Below are 25,591 nucleotides of genomic sequence, written 5' to 3'. Positions count from 1 at the left end.
GTAACCCTCTAGCATCATTCTCTGTCTCCTACCTTCAAGCCAATGTTGTACCCAATTGGTTATCCCCCCAGGATCCCATGTGATCTAACCCCATTAACCAGTTTACCATGCTGAACCGTGTCAAACACTTTGCTGAAGTCTGTATGGGCAACGTCTACCACTTTCCGTTCATCAATCTTCTTTGTCACCTGTTCAAAAAGCTCAATCAAGTTAGGATTTCCCATGCAGAAATGGCGAGTCTCATTAAGTTTCTGGTCCATGATTACCCCCAGGATGTTGATAGTAGAGATGATAACACCATGGAGTATCAAACTTCCATTATATTATTAAATAAGTTAGATACCATCCCCACATTTAGTGAATATACCAGCTATGGATTTTCCTGTCCTCTGTGGTTTGTTTGGGTCTCAGCTTCATATTCTTGCAACCACCTAGTCCTTTATCACTTAACACCACCTCTCTTTCCTCAGCGAACCTCTTACCGATGTGCCCTTTGCTTATGCTGGGTTCCTACCAGTGAACTGACCAACGGCCATAAGTTTTTTTTAATTCATTAATGGAATGTGGGTGTTGATGACAAGCTTCACAAATTCTTAAAATGATTATTGTAACTTTTTTTGCTGTCTTAATAAACTGAAAGTGTCTTTCTCATCTCAATGCTTTGAAATTACTCTCACACACCCACTTGAAACTCAGATGAGAGCCCAGATTTCCATTAAGGCTTTGCTTTACTGAAACAAGGTACACAGAAGGGAAAACTTTGTTTGATAGACAGCTTTGCAAGCTTTTCCTCTGAGAATTATTTTGTTACTAGTGAACATTTACTTACACAAGATAATGAAGTGTCAACCACTAAAGGTTTCTGTCCATGAGAGGTCACATTGGACACTACCATTGCACATGTTTCTGGGCCACAGGCTCTGGGTTCAAGTCCAACCTTCGAACATTATAGACATGGGAGGAGTGTCCATAATTTTTCCAAATAGGGTGAGGTGAAACTGTAAACCCTTCTGATACACCTAAAGCAGGACGTATGGCGAGGAGTGTGTTCTGGTCAGCCACAACTTCTGGTAAGCTGTGGAGCAACAGTCTTCGATGTCAACATGTGTAAAGACTCCACATGTTGGCTCATGCTATGATCAAGTGTCATCCTGGTGTAAGGACCGTGTCTTTTTATTTTTGTGTTTTACTGTGGACTGAAATAAGGGAAGCTGTCTTAAAGCCAATATTTGAAAAGGTGGCTGTTATGTGGAGGTTGGCTAACGTGGTGCCACTATTTAAGAAAGGTGGTAAGGAAAAGCCAGGGAACTATAAACGGGTGAGCCTGACATCAATGGTGGGTGAGCTGTTGGAGGGAATCCTGAGGTACAGGATGTGCGCTACTTGAAAAGGCAAGGACTGATTAGGGACAGTCAAAATAGCATTGTGCGTGGGAAATCATGTCTCACTAACTTGATTGAGCTTTCTGGAAAAGTAATGAAGAGGACTGATTAGGGCAGAGGGTGGACATGATCTATATTGACTTCTGTAAGGCATTCGACAACGTTCCTCATGGTAGAATGGCTAATAAGGTTAGATTACATGGAATACAGGGAGAACTAGCCATTTGGATGCAGAACTGGGTCGAAGGTAGGAGATAGAGGGTGGTAGTGGGGAAGTCCAAAACTGGACAGCGTAGGTTTAAGGTGAGAGGGGAAAGGTTTAAAAGGGACCTAAGGAGCAACTTTTTTCACACAGAGGGTGGTGCATGTATGGAATGAGCTGCCAGAGGAAGTGGTGGAGGCTGGTACAATTACAACATTTAAAAGGTATCTGGTTGGGTATATGAATAGGAAGGTTTAGAGGGATATAGGCCAAATGCTGGCAAATGGCACTAGATTTATTTAGGATATCTGGTTGGCGTGAGCAAGTTGGACCAAAGGATCTGTTTCCATGCTGTACAGTTCTATTACTCTATTACTCTATGTTCTAAAAGCAAGAGACCTAACACCCATCCCATTCATTGTGTAAGTAAATGAATGAACAAATAGTAATTGAAGTTTGAGTTGAAGACGATTTGGAGTGAAGGAGATGTACAGGTGCAACTCTGTTGGCAATAAGAAGTTGATTGGTCTGTGGTTTAGTTACTGGTTAATTTATGCCAGAGACCTTTTACCCGCCAACAACTATATTATTGATCCTAAAGTGACTGAACAGCTTAGAACTGAGAACAAATTAGAGACAGAAGTATTCAGTTCTTCTCCAGCTCTGTTCTTTGAAGTCAAAACTAACTTTGATCCTGAAGAAATCCAGTTTCCTGCAACTGTTGTTGTAAACTGTAGATTTTAAACTGTTACGTCAAAGATCATTTATAAGTGAACCAGCCACCTTAGAGAAAGACAATTGAGACAATGTGATGGCCAGATAAAGAATCAGAAGGATCACCTCAGTCACAGCACCTGGAACAAAGACTACAGAAATTGTCTTTTCAGGTTTTCCCCTCTGCCTAATAATCTATTTTCCCTGTCTGTGTGTGTATAAGGGGGAGGTTATAAAGGGAATAGAGTTTTTATTAATAGTATTAAACACTAAAGCTTTGGAGCCTGTAGCGAGAGCCTATAATAAATAGTAATTCCTGTTCTATGATCTATGCTTTCTATTAACCTGGGTCCGAAATGCAGATACATCAGGGAAGTATGCACACTTTATAAAGAATCTTTAACTTTTGTGATGACTCCAGGAATAGCAGGATTAATTTCCAGTCCATTACCCCAGTGAGTTGTAACACTGGTTTTCAAAAGACTACCAGACAGACAGAATTTCTGTTTTGATATTTGAAAAACTAATTCATTGAGACTTTTATAAGATCACAGCTGAATTTTTTTCAAAGCAAGTTAGGAGTAGCTATTTTTTAATATCATTACTACACATAACACTCGGATGGCAAGAACTGTCACCAAGGGAGTGGGAAGGGGAGTTAAAACGGCTGGCAACCATCCTGAGACTCCTCTAGTGTCACAATAACGACACACAAACTGTTGGAACAACACCTCATATTCCGCCTCAGGAGCCGACAGCCTGATGACCTCAACGTAGCATTCACCAGTTTCAAAATCTCCCCATCCCCGGCCTCATCCCATGTCCAACCCTCTCTCTCACCCCGGCTCCTTGACCTCACACAACCTGTCCATCTTCTTTCCCACCTATCCACCCCACTGACCAATCCCCACTATCCCCTACCCGCATCCACCTATCAACATCCCACCTACCCTCCCTCAGCCCCACCCCTCTTCCCTCTATTTCCCAGGTTGTTTCCCCCTTCCCAGTACTGATGAAGAGTCCCAACACAAAACTTTGACTTTCCTGCTCCTCTGATGCTGCCTAACCTACTGTGTTCCTCCAGCTCCACACCGTATTAAACACGCATAACACTGTTTCTAAAGATTAATTGGTTCTGCACAGAGTTTAAACTAGATGAACTGGCAAAGATTTGCTTTGAGTTGATACAGAGGGTATGATGGGCTGTTTGGAGTGGTTGGAAGCAAAGGGATAGCATGGAGGGTATGAGAAGTCATTTGGATAGGTCAGGGTCATGGATTGGCATGGAAAGAATGGGAAGCCACTGGGAGTGAGTGGGGCATGAGTTAGTGTGGGGTGGCATAGATAAGACCTTTTGAAATTATCTTCCAAAAGATTTTCCCACCAGACAATGGCTCATATGCCTCTGAGAAGATTGTGAATCAGGATTTTTTGAGAACTGGCTCAACCATTGTAATTTCATGTGACTGGAAGATGCTTCTTCTTGAAATGGAATTGGCCAAGTCAGGAATGTGGGGTGGGATTTCATTGTCTAAACTCTTCTACTATTCCAGTGGGTGCGGAAGCAGGTGGGGTATTCCAGAATCAGATCAAATCCATCATTTTTAAAAGTGCAATCTATCCAAATATCTTTAAAATTGTTGTACAAATTATTGTAAATTTAACTCTAGTCAAAGCTGTATCATGTGAGGTCCAAGGTGGGTGATAAACCAAACCATTCAGCTACTACGCAGATTTCATGTAAACAATTAAACACTAACTGCCCGCTAAATAGGAAGGGAACACCGTGAAGGCTAGCTGTAACAGAATTATGAGCCAATAATGCTGCCAAAGATCAGTGATGGAACGGACAATTGAGAGGGGAAAGCGATGTCCTTGTGGGACATAGAAGAACACTGCTCCTTCTGGCTCAGATTAGAACAGTAAAGACTCAAAACATTAACTTAAGTGGGTCTCTGCTCATGATCCTGCTTACAACCAGCTTTTACTGGCAACTCTAGCATTAAGCATCAGCGATGTGATCAGTAGTTAAAATCGCAGTTGCTTTCAAATACTGTCCTCAAGACAATATTTAATAATTAATAAGGATCCCACTTGCCTATAGTCAACAGTTCCAAACACTACCCAAAAAATGGCAGCAAGCATGAACATGTAACAAATGCAGCAACAGAAATTACCCAAACATCATTTTAAACACCTACCTGTACTATTTCTGCCAAAAAGGCAGAATAAAAATCAGCCTTAACTATCATCACAAACTCAAGGTTTCTTTCTTAGCTCAGTGCTCTGAAATATATGTTCAGTTCTGTACAGGAGGCACAACCAAGTCCACCATGGAAGTTTTGAGTACTTGGTGTGGGGAGGGGGTGGAATATGTGTTTATTTTCTCCTGCAAGTGATGCCATAGATGGTAAAGGTCTGGTGTTAAGTGTGCATTTCTTAAAAGTGTGACACTTAACTCATTTAAGTCACACTCATCACACTCTGTCTGTAATTTTCTCTTCTAAACTTAAAACTTGCTACTTTTAACCCTATTTCTTATACTTGCCTTTTTGTCTGATTTGTACCATGTGACTCACTGTCAGTGTGGTCCACTGAACCCGTTTCCCACTCTGTCCTACAGTTGCTCTCTCCCTGCATTCTTAACCCAGCAGGCCTGCAAAGCAAAGTAAATTCAAAACTTTAAAAACAATATTTTACGACTACACCTTACTTCTCGGCTCAACTACCATTTTTATTACCTCTACCACAACCAAGGTGATAGTGAACCAGATCTAAATACAATTCATTAATCTCTGCCACTTAGCAGTCACCGCCCAGTCTGTGGAATTTCCAATATGCCATTGCAATTTGTTAGCATTTGTGATTTTAGTTCAAAAATGCATTGTCGTATTTCCCAATCTTAGCATCTTATCTGCCCCAAACCTTCCAAATTGCTGCTTGCCCAAAACAGTCCAAAATCTCAATTCCCCTTTTGGTCCCTCACCATGCTGACTATCCTAAATTAGTCCATGCCTCATTAAATGCATGTAAATCCTATCTTTCAGAATCATCTCCAACAATTTACCCATCACAGATGTCAGACTCACAGGTCTATAGTTCCCAGCCTTTCTTAAATAAAGGCACAACATTAGCCACCATCCAGTCCTCCGGCATCTCACCCGTAGTTATAGATGATACAAGTATCTCTGCTAGGAGCACCACAATTTTTTCCCTAACTTCCCACAATGTCCTAGGATACACTTGATCAGCTCCCTGAGGTTTATCCACCTTTATGTTTTCCAAGATCTCCAACACTTCCTCTTTTGTAATATAAACTGTTTTCAAAACATCAATATTTATTTCCCCGAGATCTCTAGGCTCCACTTCTTTCTCGAATGTAAAAACTGACATGAAATATTCATTTAGTATCTCTCCCATTTCCTGAGGTTCAAAAGGTAGATGACCTTGTTGATCTTTAAGGGGCCCTATTCCCTTCCCAGTTGCTCTTTTGTTCTTAAATGAACTTGTAGAACCACTTTGGATTATCCTTAACCTTATCTGCCACGGCTATTTCATATCTGCTTTTTGCCCTCCTGATTTCCCTCTTAATGCCCCTACAACCTTTACACTCTTCAAGAAATTCATTTGACCCCAGTTGTCTATATCTAATACATGGCTCTTTCTTATTCTTGACCATAACCACATCTATGCTCTGCAGTCCTGCCACATGCAGTTCTGAATGGTGGTGGAGATTCGACAAATATCCCCATCTTCAAAACTGGGGTAGTACAGCAGATCAGTGCAAGAGATTCACAAGCATTCACAACACTCTTTATCCAGAATTAGTGAATAGATGATTCATCTCAGCCTTCTCCAGGGATCCTTAGCATTACAGATGCCAGTCTTCAGCCAATTCAATTCACTGCAAATGATTTCATGAAATGCTTGGACGCACTTGATGCTACAAAGACTATGGGCCCTGACAAAATTCTGGCAATAGCTCTGAAGACTTACCCTCCAGAACCTGCCATACCCACAGCTAAGCTGTTCAGTACAGCAACCAACACTGGTATCTACTCGATAATGTGTAAATTTTCCCAAGTATGTCCTGTAACCAAAAAGCAGAACAAATCCAACCCAACCAATTACCACCTGATCCATCTACTCTCGAAAATCAGTAATGACGGAAGGTGCCATCAACTGCATCGGATGCACCTTCTCAACAATAACCTCACAAATGTAGAGTTTGGGTTCCACTCGGCTCATCACAGCCTTGGTTCAAAAAAATGGAAAAAATAGCTGAATTCCAGAGATTAGGTGAGAAAAACTGCCTTTGACATCAGGCTACATTTGACCAAGTTGGTGTCAAGGAGCCCAAGCAAAACTGGAGCCAACGGGAACCTGGTGGGAAACTCTCTGCTGCTTGGAGTCATACCTGGCACAAAGGAATTTTGTGGATATTGGAGGTCACATCTCACAGAATCATAAAATCATGGAATCGTACAATACAGAAAAGGCCCTTTAGCACATCAAGTCTGCACTGACAAAATGACTCTACAGCTACACAAGCCCCATTTTCCAGCATTTGGCCCATACCCTTGAATGTTATGACATTTCAAGCGTTCATCCAAGTACTTTTTAAAGATTGAGAGGTTTCCCGCCTCAACTACTCTCCCGGGCAGTGCATTCCAATTTCCCACCATCCTCCAGATGAAAATTATTTTCCCTCAAATTCCCTGCAAACTTCCTTTCACTTTACAATTATGCTGCCTTGTTGTTGACCCTTTAATGAAGGGGAAAAGCTGCTTGCTATCTACCCTGTCTGTGACCCTCAATCTTATATATCCCAGTTTGGTCCCCTCTCAGCCTTCTCTTCTCTAAAGTAAACAACCCAAGTTTATCCAGCCTGTCTTCAAAACTAAACTACTTCGTCCCAGACAACGTCCCAGTGAATCTCTTCTGCACGTCCTCCAATGTAAACACATCATTCCCATAGTGCAGTGACCAGAAATAGACACAGCACTCAAGCAGTGGCCTAACCAATAGCTCCAACATAACCTCCCTGCTCTTATAATCTATGCCAATACTAAAAAAGACACTTGTCCCATATGCATTTTTAAACTACCCTACTAACCTGTGCTGCCATTTTTAAGGATCTGTTTTAAGGATTTTTAAGGACAAGCACCCCAAGATCCCTCTGTTCCTCTGAACTTCATAGTGTCTTGCTATTTACTGAATACACCCTTGTCTTGTTACTTCTCCTAACATGCATCACCTCTCAGGGTTAAATTCCATCTGCCACTGACCTGTCCATCTGATGAATCCTTCTATGTCTTCCAGCAACCTAAGATCTTATCCCTGACTGTCAACCACTCAGCCAATCTTTGTGTCATCTGCAAACTTACATGTCATTACCCCCAATTATCTTCTTTTTTGTTTAAAATATATCACAAACATTAAAAGGGGACCAACACTGATTCCTGTGGAATGCCATTGAACATTGGCCTCTAGTCACACAAACACCACCACACTTTGTCTCCCACCACTAAGCCATTTTGCATCCAACTTGCCAAACTGCCCTGGATCCCATGTGCTTTTAACCACTCTATATCTGTCTCCCATATGGGACCTTGTCAAAGGCTTTGCTGAAATGAAATAAACTACATCAAATGCACTACACTCATCTACACACCAGGTCACATCCTCTAAAAAGTTTAATCAAATTTGTCAGGCATGACCTCCCTCTGACAAAGCCATGCTGAATATCCCACATCAAACTTTGCCAAGTGGAAATTAATTCTATCTTTCAGAATTTTCTCCAATATAGCTTTATATCACTGACGTGAGACACACCGGTTCTGTAATTCACTGATTGAGCTCGACCACCTTTCTTGAAAAGTGGCACCACATTAGTTATCCTCCCTTCCTCTGCCAACTCCCCGAGACCAGAAAGGAATTAAGAAATTGAGTCAGAGCCCCTGTAATTTCATCCATCACTTCACACAACAGCTTGGGTTAGAACTCATCCAGACTTGAGGATCTGTCCACTTTTAAGCCAGTCAAAATCTCCAATAGTTCCTCAATCCCCATATAAAACTTCCTAAAGTGTGTACCTACATTTTCTTTCTCCGAAGTGAACACAGATATGAAATACTCTTCACACCCTACCAATGCCTACCGGCTTCATGCACAGATTGCCTCCTCAGTATCTAATGAGACCTACTCTTTCCCCGGTGATCCTCTTCCCCTTGATTTACTGATGGAATATTTTGAGATTCTCCACAATATTACCTGTCAGTGTTCTTCATCCTCCATCTTTGCTCTCCTAATTGCTTTCTTAAGGTACCCCCTGCACTTTCTATACTCCACCAGCGCCTCGATTGATTTGCTCCCCATGTACCTGTTAAAAGTCTTCCTTTTCCTTCTTATCCAATCCTGAATATTCCTAGATATCCAGGGTCAGTGAGCTCGTTGCTCCTACATTTCACCCTAAAGGGAACATGTTGGACCTATACTCTCCCCAATTCCTTTTTCATTGCACCCACTGTTCTGCTCTAGATTTACCCATAAGTCACTGCTCCCAGACTACTTTTGCCAGATCCTGCCTTATTTTAATAAAATCTGCTTTCCCCCAATCCAACTTTGTTTTTGCAGGCCATCTTGGTCCTTTTCCATAACAAACTTAAAACATATAGTGTTTATGGTTGCTATCACTAAAAAATCTTCCCCACTGTCACCTCGAACACCTGTCTGGCTTCAGTCTCCAGAATTAGATTCAGCACCACACTATCCCTTGCTTGACCTTTCACATTTTGATATAAAAAGCTCTCCTGAATACATTTCAATGAGGTTGTCCCTTCTAAACCCTTCATACTCTGACTATCCTAATGAATATTGGGGAAATTGAAATCCTCAAATATAATTTCCTATTGTTATTTTTACACACCTCAAATGAATTGTTTTTGCTTTGTGATGGACCAGACCAGACCCCCTCAAAACATATTAAGAAGGTAGCCTAGACCTTAACTTTTTCTTATTTTAAAGATAGATGTGAAGCGTATGTTCCAGATGTGATCTGACTGGTTAAACTATTCCCCGTTAAGCAAAACACGATTTATTTAAACACCATGATTAAAATACAAACAAAAGAAACAGCAATTTAGAATAATGAGAATATAGAAGGCATGGTTAGTAAGTTTGTGGATGACACCAAAATTGGTGGCATTGTAGACAGTGAAGAAGGTTTTCTAAGATTACAAAGGGATCGTGATCAAATGAGTCAATACGCTGAAAAATGGCAGATGGAGTTCAATCTGGATAAATGCAAGGTATTGCATTTTGGTACAACAAACAAGAGTAGAGCTTATACAATTAATGGTAAGGGCCTTGTGTAGTGTTGTAGAACAGAGGGACTTAGGGGTGCAGGCATATAATTCTTTAAAGTTTGCATCCCATAGAGACAGGATGGTTAAAAAGGTGTTTGGCACACTTGCCTTCATTACTCAGTCCTTTGAGTATAGCAGTTGGAACGTTATGTTGAGGTCGTACTTTTGTGACGCCTCTTTTGGAAAACTATGTCCAGTTCTGGTCACCCAGATATCGGAAGGGTATTATCAAGCTGGAGAAGGTTCAGAAGAGATCTACCAGGATATGGAAAGGTTTGAGAAAAGGCAGAATAGGCTGGGACATTTTTCTGCAGGAGTGTAGGAGGTTGAGAGGTGACCTAATAGATGTTATAAAATGAGACGTATAGAGTTGATGGGGGCACATTTTTAAGGTGACAGGAGAGATATATAAAAAAGACATAAGAGGCAAATTTTTTACGCATAGGGCGGTTTGTGCATGGAATGAATGAATTTCCTGATGAAGTGATGAATGCGGGTACAATTACAACATTTAAAAGACATTTGGATGGACATATGAATAGGAAAGGTTTGGACATATATAGGCCAAGAGCAGGTAGATGGGACTAGTTTAGTTTGCGATTGCATTCGGCATGGACTAGTTGGACCAAAGGGTCTGTTTCCATGCTGTATGACTCTACAACAATTATTGGAAAACTTAACCAAATAATTAATGCAGTACCTATTACTAAATAACTGTTCCAATATAGTGACATCTCATAAACACATCCCTTGGCAAAAAGGTAAATTCAGACACAGATTCTTACCTGCAGTTCTCAAATACAGGAGGAACAGCATCAAAAGAGATTTCAGAGAAAGCAGCAGCTAGGAATCATTTTCTGAAGCTCCAACCCTTCTGGGACCCAAAAAAGCTTCTGAATGCTACAGCTAAACAAACTAGAAAGCCTGATCTGAGAGAACTGGCCATTCCACTTCGATTGTTACAACTGTTTTTAAAAATAAAAAACTTAAAAGGCCTCCTAAACTATTGATTTAGGCTGTCTCCAGTAGCCACTTGCATACTTCTGCCTATACAACTTCTCTTCAAAAAAAAAAACCCAGGACAAAATAACCTTTTTAAAGTGGCAGCAACCCCCCTAAAAAATAGCCATCAATATACAAAGATGGCTACATTTAAAAACCCTTAGTCTTACTCAGTTAGTACACAACAATACATATACATTGACTCTAATCATGCAAACATTCACTACTACATTCTATTTCAGTCCGTTTACTCCTGCCACCGAACGCCTCAGTCTTTCTTCATTCAAGTTGCGACAATGCATCAACAATTACATTTTCTCGTCCTGCCACGTGGAAAATTTTCAAATTGAATGGCTGCAATAATAAGCTCCATCTAAACAGTCTGGAATTTTTGTCCTTAAATTTCTTCAAAAACTTTAATGGGTTATGATCAGTATGTACAATTGTCTCAGGTACGTTACTGAAAATATAAATGTTGAAATATTGTAAAGCCAACACCACGCTCAAGGTTTCCTTCTCATCCGTGGAATATTTCTGTTGAAGAGTATTCAATTTTCTGGAAAAATACCCAATAGGTCTTTCTATCTTCTCGTCATCTTCTTGTAAGAGTACAGCACTGACATCCACATCACTTACATCGTTAGCCACCTTGAATGGGTTTGCATAATTAGGTGTGGCTAATACTGGAGCAGTGGTTAACACAGCTTTCAGGCTGTCAAATGCCTTTTGACAGTCCACCATCCACTGAAATTTTCTGCACTTCTTCAATAAGTCAGTCAGCGGAGCAACTACACTGCTAAAGTTTGGCACAAACTTCCCTTAAAACCCACTCAATCCCAGGAATTGTACTGCTCTCTTCATCGATGGTATGGGAAACTCACCAATAACCTTTGTTTTCGCATTCCGTGGGGCCATCTGCCTATGTCCAATAACATGGCCCAGGAATGTGACTTGGGCTTTTGCAAATTCACTCTTAACCAGGTTTATCACCAAGCCTGTCTTCCGAAGTCAATCAAATATTTCCGATAAATGCTGCAAATGTTTCTTCCAGGGGTGACTAGAAATCACTAGGTTGTCGATGTACACCACTCAGTTGGGTAATCCTGAAATGACTTTATTGGTTAGTCTTTGGTGGCTGGCACATTTTTCATACCAAATGGCAAGATTTTAAATTGGTATAGTCCATTCGGTGTCACAAAAGATAAAGTTTGATGCCACCGTTATAACGCTCCCTGTGATTCTGGATGGTACGCCGTAGATTTGAATTGTTTTATTCTTAAGCACCCATAACTTCACTGAATAATTTTGATGTAAAATTTGATCCTTGATCTGATTGTATCTCTATGGCTAGTCCGTATCTAGTGAAAAATTTGAGTAACTCTTCTACAATCCTTTTAGCTATGATATTGCACAAAGGAATAGCCTCTAGAAACCTAGTGGACACATCCATCATTGTCAACAAATACCGATTCCTACTTTTTGTTTTAGGTAGCAGTCCTAAGTAGTCAATTAAGACCCTTATAAAAGGCTTCTCAAATGCAGGAATGGGTATTAAAGGGTGCTGGTTTAATCACTGCCTGAGGTTTTCCAATTACCTGACACGTATGACATGTCTGAAAATTCAACTACATCATTATGCAGTGCTGGCCAATAAAAATGCTTTTGTATTTCGGCTTGAGTTTTCCTCACTCTCAAATGACCTCCTACTGGAAAGTCATGTGTCAACTACAATACCTCCATTCTACAACCCACCGGTAATACAACTTGATGAACTTCTGCCCATTTCTCATCCACCTGAATATGCGATAGTCTCCATTTACTCATCAAGACATCATTTCTGTGATAGTAACATTCTGGAATACACTCAGATCCTTCTTCTGTGTACGCTTTTTGATACAATTGCTCCAGTTTTTCATCTTTCTGTTGTAACTCAGTTAATGTTTCTAAACTAAAAATATCCACTGTTCTTGTTTTGTCTCAACTATTTGATCAAACATGGTCGTCTCTGATAATTCTACATCACCTTCCTTATCTGTATTCTTTGATGTCTCCTCCTGCTTCAACCAGAGGCTTTGTGACCCTTGTTATCACACAGTCAGGAAAAATCCCAGGATAAACTTTCTCTAATACCTCAGTTGCCTGATTTTCCACTGGCTTTTCAACCATAGTAGGCAGCACTCCTACTTGTGATCCAGCTGTATCATTACCAAAGACAAATTGTATTCCTGGAGCCGAGAGTTCGCCAAGTACTTCTACCACCACTTCTCCACTTTACATCAGATAGGCCATCCTCATTTTATGTAATGGGGAACTTCTCACCTCACAATGATTTCCGCATATTAGCACGCTTTCTGGCAATAGTCCATCTGAAATCGATGTCAGAAACCAAACTTTGATTTATGAACCAACTCATAACCATCAGCCATTTCAGCTGCTAATCTTGCAGTTTTAACTCTCTGCTTTTCCACGAGTTCTCACTACTTCAGGAAGTGAATGTTTGAACTCCTCCAAAATAATCATCTCTCTAAGAGTGTCATATGTTTGATCAATTTGTAATGCCCTTATCCACCTACAAAATTACTTTGTTTGATCCTTTCAAACTCAATGTACGTTTGACCAGGGTCCCTCCCTATATTCTTCAAATGTTGTCTGTAGGCTTCTGGCACTAGCTCATATGCACTTAAGATGGCTTTCTTCAACTCCTCATACTCCCCAGATACCTCCTCTGATAGTGATGCAAATACCTCATTAGTTCTACCTACCGACTTCATTTGGATCAACAAAACCCACAAGGTTATCAGCCACTTCATTTGTTTAGCTACTTTCTCAAATGAAACGAAAAAGGCTTCTACATACTTCTCGTCAAAGTTTGGCAGTGCTTGGACATATTTAAACAGATCCCCAGCAGCCCTTTGACTGCAATGGATTTGCTCATCATCACAATCCTCCTCATTAAGCCCTCTGCCCTTTTTAGTCAACTTTCCTGTCTAATTGCCAACTTCTGAAGTTCGAACTCCCTCTCTCTTTCTGCTTTTCTTCTACGAGGGCTATGCTTTCCTTTTCTTTTTATTCTGCCAGGCCTATTCTTTCCTTTTCTCTTTCTTCAGCTTTTAATCATAATTCAAACTGTTTAATTTCCTTTTCATGTTCAAGCTGCCTCATCTCAATTGAATTCTAGCCATTTCCAAAGATTCCAATGGCATTTCCAGCAAATTTAAGGGGTGAGCTATTGCTGTAATTACTTTCCCTTTTCTCACAGACAAAGGCAACCCCAACGCCAGCCTGTCCTCCAATTCCAACAACGTTGCCTTGCTCACTTTTTGTAAAACTCCCAAAGTCACTTCTTCCACCCACAGAAAACTCTTCGTGACTGAAAGTGCCATTACTACCTAAGGCAAACCCTGTTTGAACCCAACCGAATTCAACACCCAAAATAAAAGACACCAACACCTACCAGTCACCATCTTTGAGTCGAACAATCCTAAACGCAAATTGGAATTATAGAATTCGATCCTGGACAATCTCCCAATTTGTTATGGACCAGACCAGATCCCCTCAAAATATTTTAAGGAGGTAGCCTAGACCTTAACTTTTTCTTACTTTAAAGGTAGATGTGATGTGCTTGTTCCAGATGTGATGCAACAGTCAAACTACTCCACATTAAGCAAAACACAATTTATTTAAACATCATAATTAAAATACAAACAAAAGAAAGAGGAATTTGGAATAACAACTGTTGGGAAACTTAACCAAATAATAGATACAGTACCTATTACTAAATAACTGTTTTAATATAGTAACATCCCATAAATATACCCCTTGGCAAAAAGGTAAAGTTAGACACAGATTCTTACCTGCAGTTCTCAAATCCAGGAGGAAACAACATCAAGAGAGATGTCAGAGAAAGCAGCAACTAGGAATCATTTTCTGAAGCTCCAACCCTTCTGGGACCCAAACAGCTTCTGACTGCTACAGCTAAAAAAAAACTAGAGAGCCTGATCTGTGAGAACTGGCCATTCCACTTCCAGTGTTACAACTGTTTTTTAAAAAAAAACCTAAAGGCCTCCTAAACTATTGACTTAGGCCATCTTCAGTAGCCATGTGCATACCTCTGCCTTTACAAACTCTTGTCAAAAAACCAAGTACAAAATAACATTTTCAAAGTGACAGAATTGTCATAGCTTGGGAGGACCAAACTCATCATGCTAATTATGGACTAACTCACTAAAAAATTTAAAGTCAGTTTTCATCCGGACACAGGAGTCTGGCCCATAGCTTTGTATCCATTGTGAAAATTCAGCCTTAAATATTAGCAGTTTATGTCTGATATATCAGGTGAGGCATCGGGGTATTGCAGGGAGAGCATGGTGCCAGTCTGTCTCCTCCAAGTGGTCTCATGTCATTTGGGCCTGGAGTCAGGTGAAGTCCAGCCTTTCCTTGTTTTAGATGGTCTAAATATGTAATTGTCAAGTGTAGTGAGGTTCCAGGGTGCCAATACCATATTGAAAGAAAATTGCACGTCATGCAATGACAATTTTGAACTTGTGTCGTGTACCTTTATAAATTTTATGTCAAATATTTTTATTGAAAAAGTTAACACTAAAACGCTGGTCTTCCTACAAAGCAGGGAGTCTCCTGCCCATCGCACTCCGACCGATTGCGGTAAATGATCAGGCACTCACCCTGGACAAAGTAGACCTCTCCGCCATGTCCCATGACCTGAAAGAACGAGTGAAAAGGTCAGCGCCGGGACAGTGAAGATGACCAACGCCAACCGTTTCTCGAGGCACACACTCACCTGCTCATCCCCTTCACGGTGGCCGAAAGCGTCAGTCGACGGGAGGTGCTGTGGGCCCTGCGGGAACCGGGATTGTCGGCAGAGACCGCGGGCGATCGTCACGTCTCAGGAAACCATTTCAATGGAGCCCGGTTTCAAATCGCTGCCGCCCGGTATCAGCCCGGCCCAGGCTCCCGGAACACACACAAAAAACCCTTCTCCTTGGTAACCGCGGCGTCGTCTCCAGGGCAACCGCTGCGGGCCAAGTTCCAGTGCGTGCGTGTGGATAGCCTGGGCTGTGGCTGCCTGCTTGCTGCACATTACTCCCCGTACTTCCCATTGACCGGTTGCATCGTTTCATTTTTTGTTTTGCACAACAGCGTGCAAGCACATGGGTCAGGAGTAGGCGTTTCAGCTTCTCTAGCCTGCACCGCCATTCAAATAATCACATCCACAATGCGTACAGAAATGTGTAATGTCACGGTATTAACATATCAATCATTACTCTAGTTGTTTGCAGAATATTATGTATATTTATACCATTTACTTTTACAAATAAACATGATTTGCTACGTTGGTACCCAGAGGCCCTCCACATCGTGCACACAACAGGTGCCATGCATGTAAAAGATACATGTAATTGGCCATGAATATAAACAAAAACAGAAATTGCTGGAGAAACTGAAGGACTCCAAACGAAACATTAGTTGTGGGTTCTTTCCACTGATGCTGCCAGACCTGCTGAGTTTCCCCAGCAATTTCTGCTTTTCTTTCAGATCTTCAGCATCCACACTTCTTGTTTTATGCCCGTGAATATAAATAGATGTATCCAATTGAAATGAAAGTTCAATGGGGAAGGGGAATGTGGTGTGCGCATGAGGTCAATTACAGGGCAAATGAGTGAATCAGAAATTGTAATTACGCAAGGATGAGGAATTGCTCAATGGAGAGTTTGAGGGAGGGAGGTAAAGAATACAACCAAATATCAGGTGGCCCCACAGATCTCTTTATCTCAATCACTGATGAGGTTATATTCAACTACTTATTTGTATCTTCACAGCTCACATCCTTCTATTGCCCTACCTCCTTCTGCACCCAATCTTGGTAAATCATTACTCCAAATCACCTATCACTCCACTTTGTTTCCCAGTTGCCTAGCCATTGGCCTTTTTGGCAATTCTGCAGCTGTTGATCTGTTGAATCCCTTCTTCATGTCTGCTATCCATAGTCCTAATCTCAAGTACAACTTTTATTCTCTCCTCTCAAAATTGATCCTTCTGGTCTGCTCCTGTTTTTCTCTTTCTAGTTGAAAGAGCAATTATATCTGATGAACAGCATTTTTTAGCCAACGATCATCAGAATTGGTTAAAAGACATTAAGCATTAGTGAAATCACTCAGTAGGACTGTTCTGAAAGCAAAGATATCAGCACAACTTCTTTTCCATTATATCAGATATCTTATTAAACTTCAATCATGATATTATCAAATGGTGGGGTAGGCTCAAGAAGCTGAATTGCTTGCTCCTCCTCTTAGTTTTTATAATTCCTCAGTCCTCACTTGGAACAACAAGTAAAAGGTGCTAATGCACTTGTTTGTCACCAAAATTAGCATCTATTGTCACAATCTATTCAGTTGCCTCTCATGTTGCCCTTCTTGCCCACTGACCCAAACCTTTCCAATACTTTCCATTGCCTGCTACATCCAGCTCCACTCTCCATGTTCCTAAAGTGATATTGTCCCTCAAACCCTTTTCCATCTTTCTGGCAAATCCCTGTTTATTTATCTTCAATCAGATTTCTACTTAGGGCAGACAATTGAAATAGTCTCAGCCAAAGTCACAAATGATACAACCCATCTATTTTACTACATATACCCTTAACTACATGACACACTGTCATAAGGTTACCTCTCATTTGAGTTCTTTCCAATTTGAAAAGAATACACATATGTAGTTTTCCCTCACAATTTGGACCCCTGACCACTGTAAATTGCTTAAAAACCCATCTGACTCACTAATGTTCTTTAGGGAAGGAAACCTCCACCCTACATGTGATTCCAGACTGACAGTGATGTGGTTCACATTTAATTACCCTCTGAAATGGCTGAGCAAGTCTCTCAGTTGTATCAACTACTACAAAGTCTAAAGAAAGGAATGAAACCAAATGGACCACCTGACATCAACTAAGGCACCAGAAATGACAATGGCAAAAGCAGCCCTGTTGCCCCTGCAAAGACCTACTTACTAACATATGGGATGGGTATCAAATTTCGGAAAGCTGTGTGACAGAATAGTCAAGCATAGCCTGGCGTAATCATATTCATGGAATAATGCTTTACAAACAATGTCCAGACACCACATTCTCATCATTGGTTATTTTCTGCACCATGAGCAGAACAGACCCAACAGAGGTGGTGGCACACTGGTATACAATCAGGAGGCAGACGCCCTAAGATTCTAATAATGATTCCAACTCCGTGAAGTCTCATGGCACCAGTTCAAATATGGGTAGGAAATGGCCTGCTGATTACACATACTGCCCATCTGCACCTCCACTTCAGCAGATGAATCAGTACTTCTCTATATTGAACACTACTTGGAGGAAGCACTGAGGTTGGCAAGGGCACAGAATGTACTCTGGATGGGGAACTTCAATGTCCATCACCAAGATTGGCTCGGTAGTAACATGACTGACTAAGCTGGTTGAGTTCTAAAGAACACACCTGCAAGACTAGGTCTGCAGCAGGTGATGAAGGAACTAATAAGAGGGAAAAGTATACTTGACCTCATCCTCACCAACCTGCCTGCTGCTGATGCATGTGTCCATGACAGTATCAGTAAGAGTGACCAGGACACAGTATTTTGGAAATGATGTCCTGTCTTCACAGTGAGAATACTTTCCATTATGTTGTGTGGCACTCATCATCATCATCTGCAGTCCCTCACAGACGAAGATGACTCTCTTCTACTCTCAGGGTGAATCTGTAGGTGGCTGTACAGACCGACGCAGCTACCACTGGCTCTGTTATTCTTGGGGCAGGTGGTGATCGCACGAAAGGGTGAGTTGGGCATTGGTGTGCCAGTGCACTCCATTTGCTGTTTTCACCTGGCTTCCCTTTCTTTCTGACAGCAAGTCTCGAGGTGCTCGATGTCTTCCCAGATTCTCCACCTCCATTTTGGATGATCTTAAGCCAGTGATTCCCAGGTGTTGTGGGAATGTCACAATTCACTGGTGAGACCTTGAGGGTATCACTGAAGATCTTCCTCTGTCAACCTGGGGCTTGCCTGCTGCTTCAAGCACTAGCTTGGGGAATCTCATGTTGGTCATGGAGACAAGGTACCCAGCTCTTTGCAGTCAATCAAGGATGGTCAGTGCCTCAATGCTGGGGATGTTGGCTTGATCGAAGATGCCGGCATTCGTACTTCTTTCTTCCCAGCAGATTCACAGGATCTTGCACAGGCAGCATTGGTGGTACTGCTCCAGTGCCTTGAAGTGTCTGCTATAGACAGTCCACGTCTCAGAGCCGTACAGGAGCTTGGGAACCACCACAGTTCTGCAAACCGTGATCTTGGTGTCAGATCTGATGTTGTTGTTTTCAAATACCCCTTTCCTCAGGCAGCATTGTCACCATGCTAAATGGGATAGATTTGAATTTGTTTTCCTTTATTCATTCATGGGATGAGGGCATCACTGGCTAGGCCAGCATTTATTGCCCATCCCTAATTGCCCAGAGGGCAGTTAAGAGTCAATGACATTGCTGTGCGTCTTGGGTCACATGCAGGCCAGACCAGCTAAGGATGGCAGTTTCCTTCCCTAAAGGACATTAGTGAACCAGATGGGTTTCTCCAACAATCAACAATGGATTTATGGTCATCATTAGACTCTTAATTCCAGATACCTATTGAATTCAAATTCCACCATCTGCCATGGCAGGATTCGAATCCAGGTCCCCAGAACATTACCTGGGTCTCTGGATTAACAGTCCAGCAATATTACCACTAGGCCATCACCTCCCCTTACGAGAATAGGTCTAGTAACACAAGACTGGATATTCATGAGGCACTGTGGGCCATCAACTGCAACAGAATTGTTCGCAACACATTCGAAAATCTCATAACCCAGCATATCGCCCACTCTATCATTACCATAAAGCCGAGGGATCAACCCTGCTTCAATGAACAGTACAGGACGTCTTTCAAAAGCAGGTGTACTTAACAGTCTAAAAATGAGGTGTCAATGTGGTTAAGCTGCAAAACACAAATACTTGCATGCCAAAGAGCATAAGCAGCAAGTGATAAAGCTAAGCGTTTCCACAACCAATGGATCATGTCTAAGCTCTGCAGTCCTGCCACATCCAATCATAAATGATGGTGGACAATTAAACAACTCACTGGAATAGGAGGCTCCACAAATTTCCACAACCTCAGTAAGGAGTCCAGCACTTCAATGCACAAGGTAAAGCTGAAGTATTTGCAACATTCTTCAGCCAGAATTGCTAAGTGGCTAATCCAACTTGGCAAAGGGTAAATGACATCCATACCACACAAATGCCAGTCAATGATCTCCAACAAGAGAGAATCCAAACATCAACCCTTGACATTCAGTGGTATTGCAATCACTGAATCCCTCACTATAATAATATTGGGGTTAGCATTAGCTGGAAACTGAACTGGGCTAGTTATTGCTAAAAGAGGAGGTCAGAAGCTAGGAATCCAGCAGCAGGTATCTCACCTCCTGACTCCTAAAGCCCGTCCACCATCTATAAGGCGCAAGACAGGAATGTGATGGAATACTCCCCAGTTGCCTGGATGAGTGACTCCAATTGCACGCAAGAAGCTTCACACAATCTAGGTCAACGCAGCCCATTTGATTGGCACCACAACCGTAAGCATTTGCTCCCTCCACCATTGATTCTTAGGACCAGCAATGTGTACCATTTACAAGATGCACTGTAGAAATTCACCAAGGCTCCTTAGACATCTTCCAAAACATGATCACTATGATCTAGAAGGGAAAGGGCAGCAAATACCTGGGAACACTGCAATCTGCAAGTTTCCTTCCATGCCACTCACCATCCTGACTTGGAAATATATTTTCTCAGTGTTGTTGGGTAAAAATCCTGAAAGTCTCTCCTGATGGCATTGTGAGTGCACATACACCAGATAGATTGCAGTAGTTTAAGAAGGGGCAGCTCACCATCACCTTATCAAGGGCAACTAGAAATGTGCAATAAATGCTGGTACAGCCAGAAGTTAACAAATAAAATTATATCCTAATACTACCACAACTTGCTCGAATTAACTTAGCTTTCTGAGTTAACTCCTACCCAATCGAGGAACACGTCCCTTCAGAAACCCAAGGGCAAAAAGTCAGGATGTGCCGAGCAAGTAGCCCTTCTTTATCCACCTTAGTGTAAGTAATTGTTACTTTGTTATTATAGCAACATGGATTTAAATAATGCTTACAAGTAATTGTGCTCTCACTCCAAGTACAGCGACATGTTGTAATGGACCCAGGTAGTCTGCCTCACCAGGCCATCTCCACATCCAACAGGTACACAACAGATAGGGAGCATCTTATTGCTTAAGTGCATGCTTTCATGTACACAACAGATAGGGGCATTCTAATGGCTGATGGGCATGTCTTTGCAGACATAGAAAAAGGGCTGTTTGTGGTTGATTGGAAGGCTGTAGCATATGTTGCAAAGAGAACTGCTTATAGCCGAATAGAATGCTTTCGAGCAGATTGCAAAGAGTTGCATAATGTCTAGTTGCATGAAACAGTGAAAGCAGGAAACAGGGAGCAACATTGTCTGAATAGCATGGAGTCATGAAATCAGCAAACATCAATGGCACTGTCTGAATGACATGGAAATGCTTGAAGGGGAGGAAGGATAAGTGTTGTGATTTAGATTTTAATTCAATCACGTAAATGGCCAAATTGTTTACCTTTATTACTGCTATCCAGAATAGAAGCAATTTTTAATCAGGTTTCTTTAATAAACTCAAAACTAATTCGTTTATTATAAGCAAAACATACTTTCTAAACAAGCTAAGCTATAATCCAAAACTACGTTTAAAAAAAAAAGAAACTATATTGACTTAATTCCAAACAAACACAATCAGATGGCAAACAAAACATTACAGTTTGCAGAGATGACGTGTCTTTTCAAAAACAAGATGAAAAGAGAGAGAACTGTGTGAACCAAGGTCCAAACTCAAAGGATAACATGGAAATGATATCTCACAGTTCCTGAGTTTCCAATTACTGAGATTGAACAAATGCTTGGGAATATAAGTTAATTGATATTAAAACTGCATTTTTGCAGGGAGATCAGCTTAAGTGGGAAATATTTCTTTTCCTCTAAATGAAGCACCAAATGCATACTGACACTCTGGATGTTAAATAAATGTGTATATGATCTAAAGATACCTCAAGTGTTTGGTACTTCTCAGTAAGGTCTAAGTTTTAAAAATTGGATTGTCTACAGTTATTTCAGACCCTGCAATATTTTACTCGCATCATAAGGGGCAACTTCCAGGCAGTGTTATGATTGATGAAGTTCATTATTTTTTGTGGTGTGGGAGGAGTGATTTTGAAAACAACGTTATAAGTGAGCTTAAAGCAGAATTCAAAATCAGAAGTCAGACAGATGGGTCTTTTAAATACATTGGATTGGATATCAAACAGAATGAATTAAGTGTAAATTTGCATCAGCAATCGTCTTTGAAAATGTGAGCTGCAATGCTATTAGTTGAAGTAGGACCTCACAAAAAGAAGCAGCATCTTCCAAAACTGTAATGGAAGAATTGTAAAGTCAAATTGGATAACTGAATTTACTGGGCAAACAAATAAGGACAGATGCCAGACTTGAAGTCTTAGAGATGAGTACAGCTCTGAAAAATCCCAAGATAAGAGATATTAATTGGCCAAAAAATGAAAAACTAAGTGGAACATTGTGTTTTGAAATTTCCATCATTGGGAGATGCCTGGAACATATTGTTTTTAGTATTACTTCTTTTGCAAATCTCGGTAATGGGTTCTGTCAAGTGCAGGAGGGTTTACATTTTATTCTTGTAGGAAAGAGGGGTAAATGACCTTAAGCCTAGGAAGCTAAAAAGATCAGAACAGTAATTAAAAAATACCTTAGTGGTGGAGACAGTCACTCTAGGTGAGGTGGTAGATATGGTTTTATTATTAACAAAAATATGGAGAATTTCTAAAATGGGAATCAGCAGGAATACCATTGAGTGCTATGTTGATAGTAAGTCAATAAGGGATAAAGTACACTTGATGAAATGTATGGGTGCAAAATTACAGAGGATCAATATTGCAGTTTTGAAAAATTATGGTGAATGGAGAGATCACCAAATTAAAATGGGTGGATAGCAGCAATCAGCTATTTGATTATTTTTCATATAAAGCAGCAGATGCTAAGAAACAGTTGGACATGCTGGGAAAAGTATGCTTGGAAATTTAATGTGCAATACGTGTTGTCATTTTGTATATTTTGTTTGTTTTTATTATTATAGATTGATTAATCTAAAACAAAAAAGGAGAACCTGTTATGATCTACTATGGTCTGAAAAAATGCTTGAGACATAATGGATTGAGGGAACAGGTAACGGATACATTAATGAAGAATTACCTGGATTTGGACTGGTTCTATAAATATGGGAGCTAATATTCAGCTGTGTACAAGTTTTATGGAGTGTGCCTAACTGAAATAAAATTCTCATATAAAAGACTGGCACAATCAGTCAGCTTTCCAGAAGAATTTTCCACAGAAAATGTTACAGTTCCCCATTTTCTTCTTTTTGTAGAATCGTTAAATCATAGAACCATTTACAAAACTATTCAATTATTTATTTTTCCTTCACAAGATGCAACAGACTCCAGACTCCAACCCTACACCCAACTCTCCAATTGGTACCTGGTTGGATTTTCCCACAACATGAATTGTTGGAATTGCTTGTATTGGCTTGGCTTGCTTTCCCCTGCTGGCCTGGAGATATTATTCTGATTAGTCGTGATGACTATTATGATAAACTCTCATTTCCTGTTGTATACTATTTCAATAGATAACCAATAGTTAATAACAAAGGAAGCACATTGAAGTGCATTCAATGATCAAAACTGTTGCGTACGGGCTTCAGAATCTGGGAGTAACCTTGCAATGATGTCACAGACCTGCACATCACTGAGTATAAATAGCATATTGTGGACAGATTTAAATTGGACGAGAAAGATTGTGAGAGTTCATGGACATGAATACATAACAAAGTTGGTTTTGTACTTAGTAATGTAACTATAGGATCAGAGCTTTATATATCTATAATTACCATGTATAGCAGTATATAGTATTAATGAATAATAAATAGTGTTACTTTAACGTCAATGTCTGAAGACAGTTCTTAACTTTGCCTTCTCCTTTATCAGTCTATCTTTCCGAATTCAGAAGGTAGCATCAAACTACACAATAAAAAGCAGACCTATTCTCTGCTTTTTACCTTCTCATTTTATAAACAAATGCTCAAAAAGTTTAAGTTCCACATGCAAATACCATACAAATATAAGTATTGAGAACACGTGCACATTTATTATTCATGCTTCTAATCCACTAATCACATGCCAACAGATTTAAGAACAGCTTCTTCCTCGCTGTTATCAGACCTATTGGACTTGATCTTTCTCTGCACCTTCTCTGTAGCTGTAACACTATATTCTGCATTCTATTCTATTACCCTAACGTACTTATGTAAGGTATGATTGTTCGGTTAACACACAAAACAATACTCACTGTATCTTGGTACATGTGACAATAATAAATCAAAGCAAAGTGCAATTCATCAAATCTGGATTTCCTATTCACAACATGTAGCTAGTTCTTAATGCATTGGAAACTCTGACTCAATTCTGCTATCTGAAACTTCAATAGATAAATCTTACTCCAGAAAGCCTAGTGCCATTGTAAAGTGATCTGGATGGTTGCCATTGGAAGTTATATATTTATTTCAATTTCTCTGCCCTTTCTACAAAGAAGCTATCCTGTTCTGGCTGCAATGCTGCCCACAGTTCAATGCCCATCCTTTGTTTATTCTGTCAGTTTGAAGCACTGGTCCAGAGGTGAGCACTTCTGGCCTCAGAACAAAATCGCAACAGGTGGAACACAATGCAGAAATAGTCATAAAGAAGAAAAAAGGATGAGAAAGATGGTATTATCTCTAAATGGGAGTGTGGACTTGGCTGAATAACTTTGGAATTGTGATGGAATAAGGTGCTGTAGCAGTTTTGTTATTGGTTTAGTAATTCATAGAATGCAAATGTAATAACTCAGGAAGCTGACTGGAAAGAATCAATCATTCATTGTTGAACACCAAAATTGAGCCACTACTCCTGACATACATAGGCTAGTCCCAGCAGGGACAGACAGTTCTGCAGATCCATGCCTGAGTCTGTTTTTTTTTGTAAGAGGTAATGATGAACACCATGATATATATATATATATCTGGAAATGCTATTGCACACAACCAAACAGCTTTTCCACCACCAAATCACTGTGATTTCTTTTCTATTTTTAATTATAAACCACCATCAGTAATCACCCATGCAGCCAATTGGATATTTCCAAGCAAAGCCCATTATGGACAACAGAGTGTGCTTTGTTTTTTACTTATGTTAAATCGAGCTTTTCAGAGATGTTATTACATCTGGAGCAGGTGGGACTCAAACACGGGCCTCCACAGCCTTGAGGTAGGGGCACTACCATTGTGCCACAAGTGTCTTATCCTGGGCCTGGTTTATAGATATTTTCTATTCAAGCTCTTCAGAGATGTTAATACATAGTCTGGAGCAGGTGAGACTTCAACCGAGTCCTTCTGGCTCAGAAGTAGGAATACTACCACAGTGCCACCAAAGCCCTCTAATTCTGCTTTATTTTTTTTTATATACCCAGAAATGCTATCATACACAACTGAGCAATGTTCCCACTACAAAATCACTGTGACTTTTATTTTTGCCTTTTTTTTTAAAACTACAAACCACAGCAAGTAATCACCTGTGTAACTAATTAAATATTTACAAGCAAAGCCCATTATGGGCAATGTGAACCAACAAAAGTGAAGCCAGGGTAGGGAGAAAGGAAAGA

The 25,591-nt window shown here is 40.5% G+C and overlaps 1 protein-coding gene across 2 annotated transcripts in view; it reads right to left on the bottom strand.

Annotated features, from left to right (window-relative positions):
* erich2 (glutamate-rich 2) overlaps window positions 1-15,604 on the bottom strand; it is a 161,305-nt gene extending 145,701 nt beyond the window's left edge. For both annotated transcript variants that reach the window (XM_048599422.1, XM_048599423.1), the window contains exons 1-2: window positions 15,466-15,604; window positions 15,350-15,386 (exon numbers count right to left, since the gene is read on the bottom strand). In XM_048599422.1, the coding sequence (XP_048455379.1) occupies window positions 15,350-15,386; window positions 15,466-15,473 (45 nt within the window). In that variant the 5' untranslated portion in view covers window positions 15,474-15,604. The remainder of the gene's footprint in view (window positions 1-15,349; window positions 15,387-15,465) is intronic.
* Window positions 15,605-25,591: the final 9,987 nt, after the last annotated feature.

This window comes from Rhincodon typus, chromosome 7 (assembly GCF_021869965.1).
Source record: "Rhincodon typus isolate 14 chromosome 7, sRhiTyp1.1, whole genome shotgun sequence".
In the NCBI taxonomy this organism is placed as follows: Eukaryota; Metazoa; Chordata; class Chondrichthyes; order Orectolobiformes; family Rhincodontidae; genus Rhincodon; species Rhincodon typus.
This window is presented reverse-complemented; position numbering and strand designations above follow the sequence as displayed.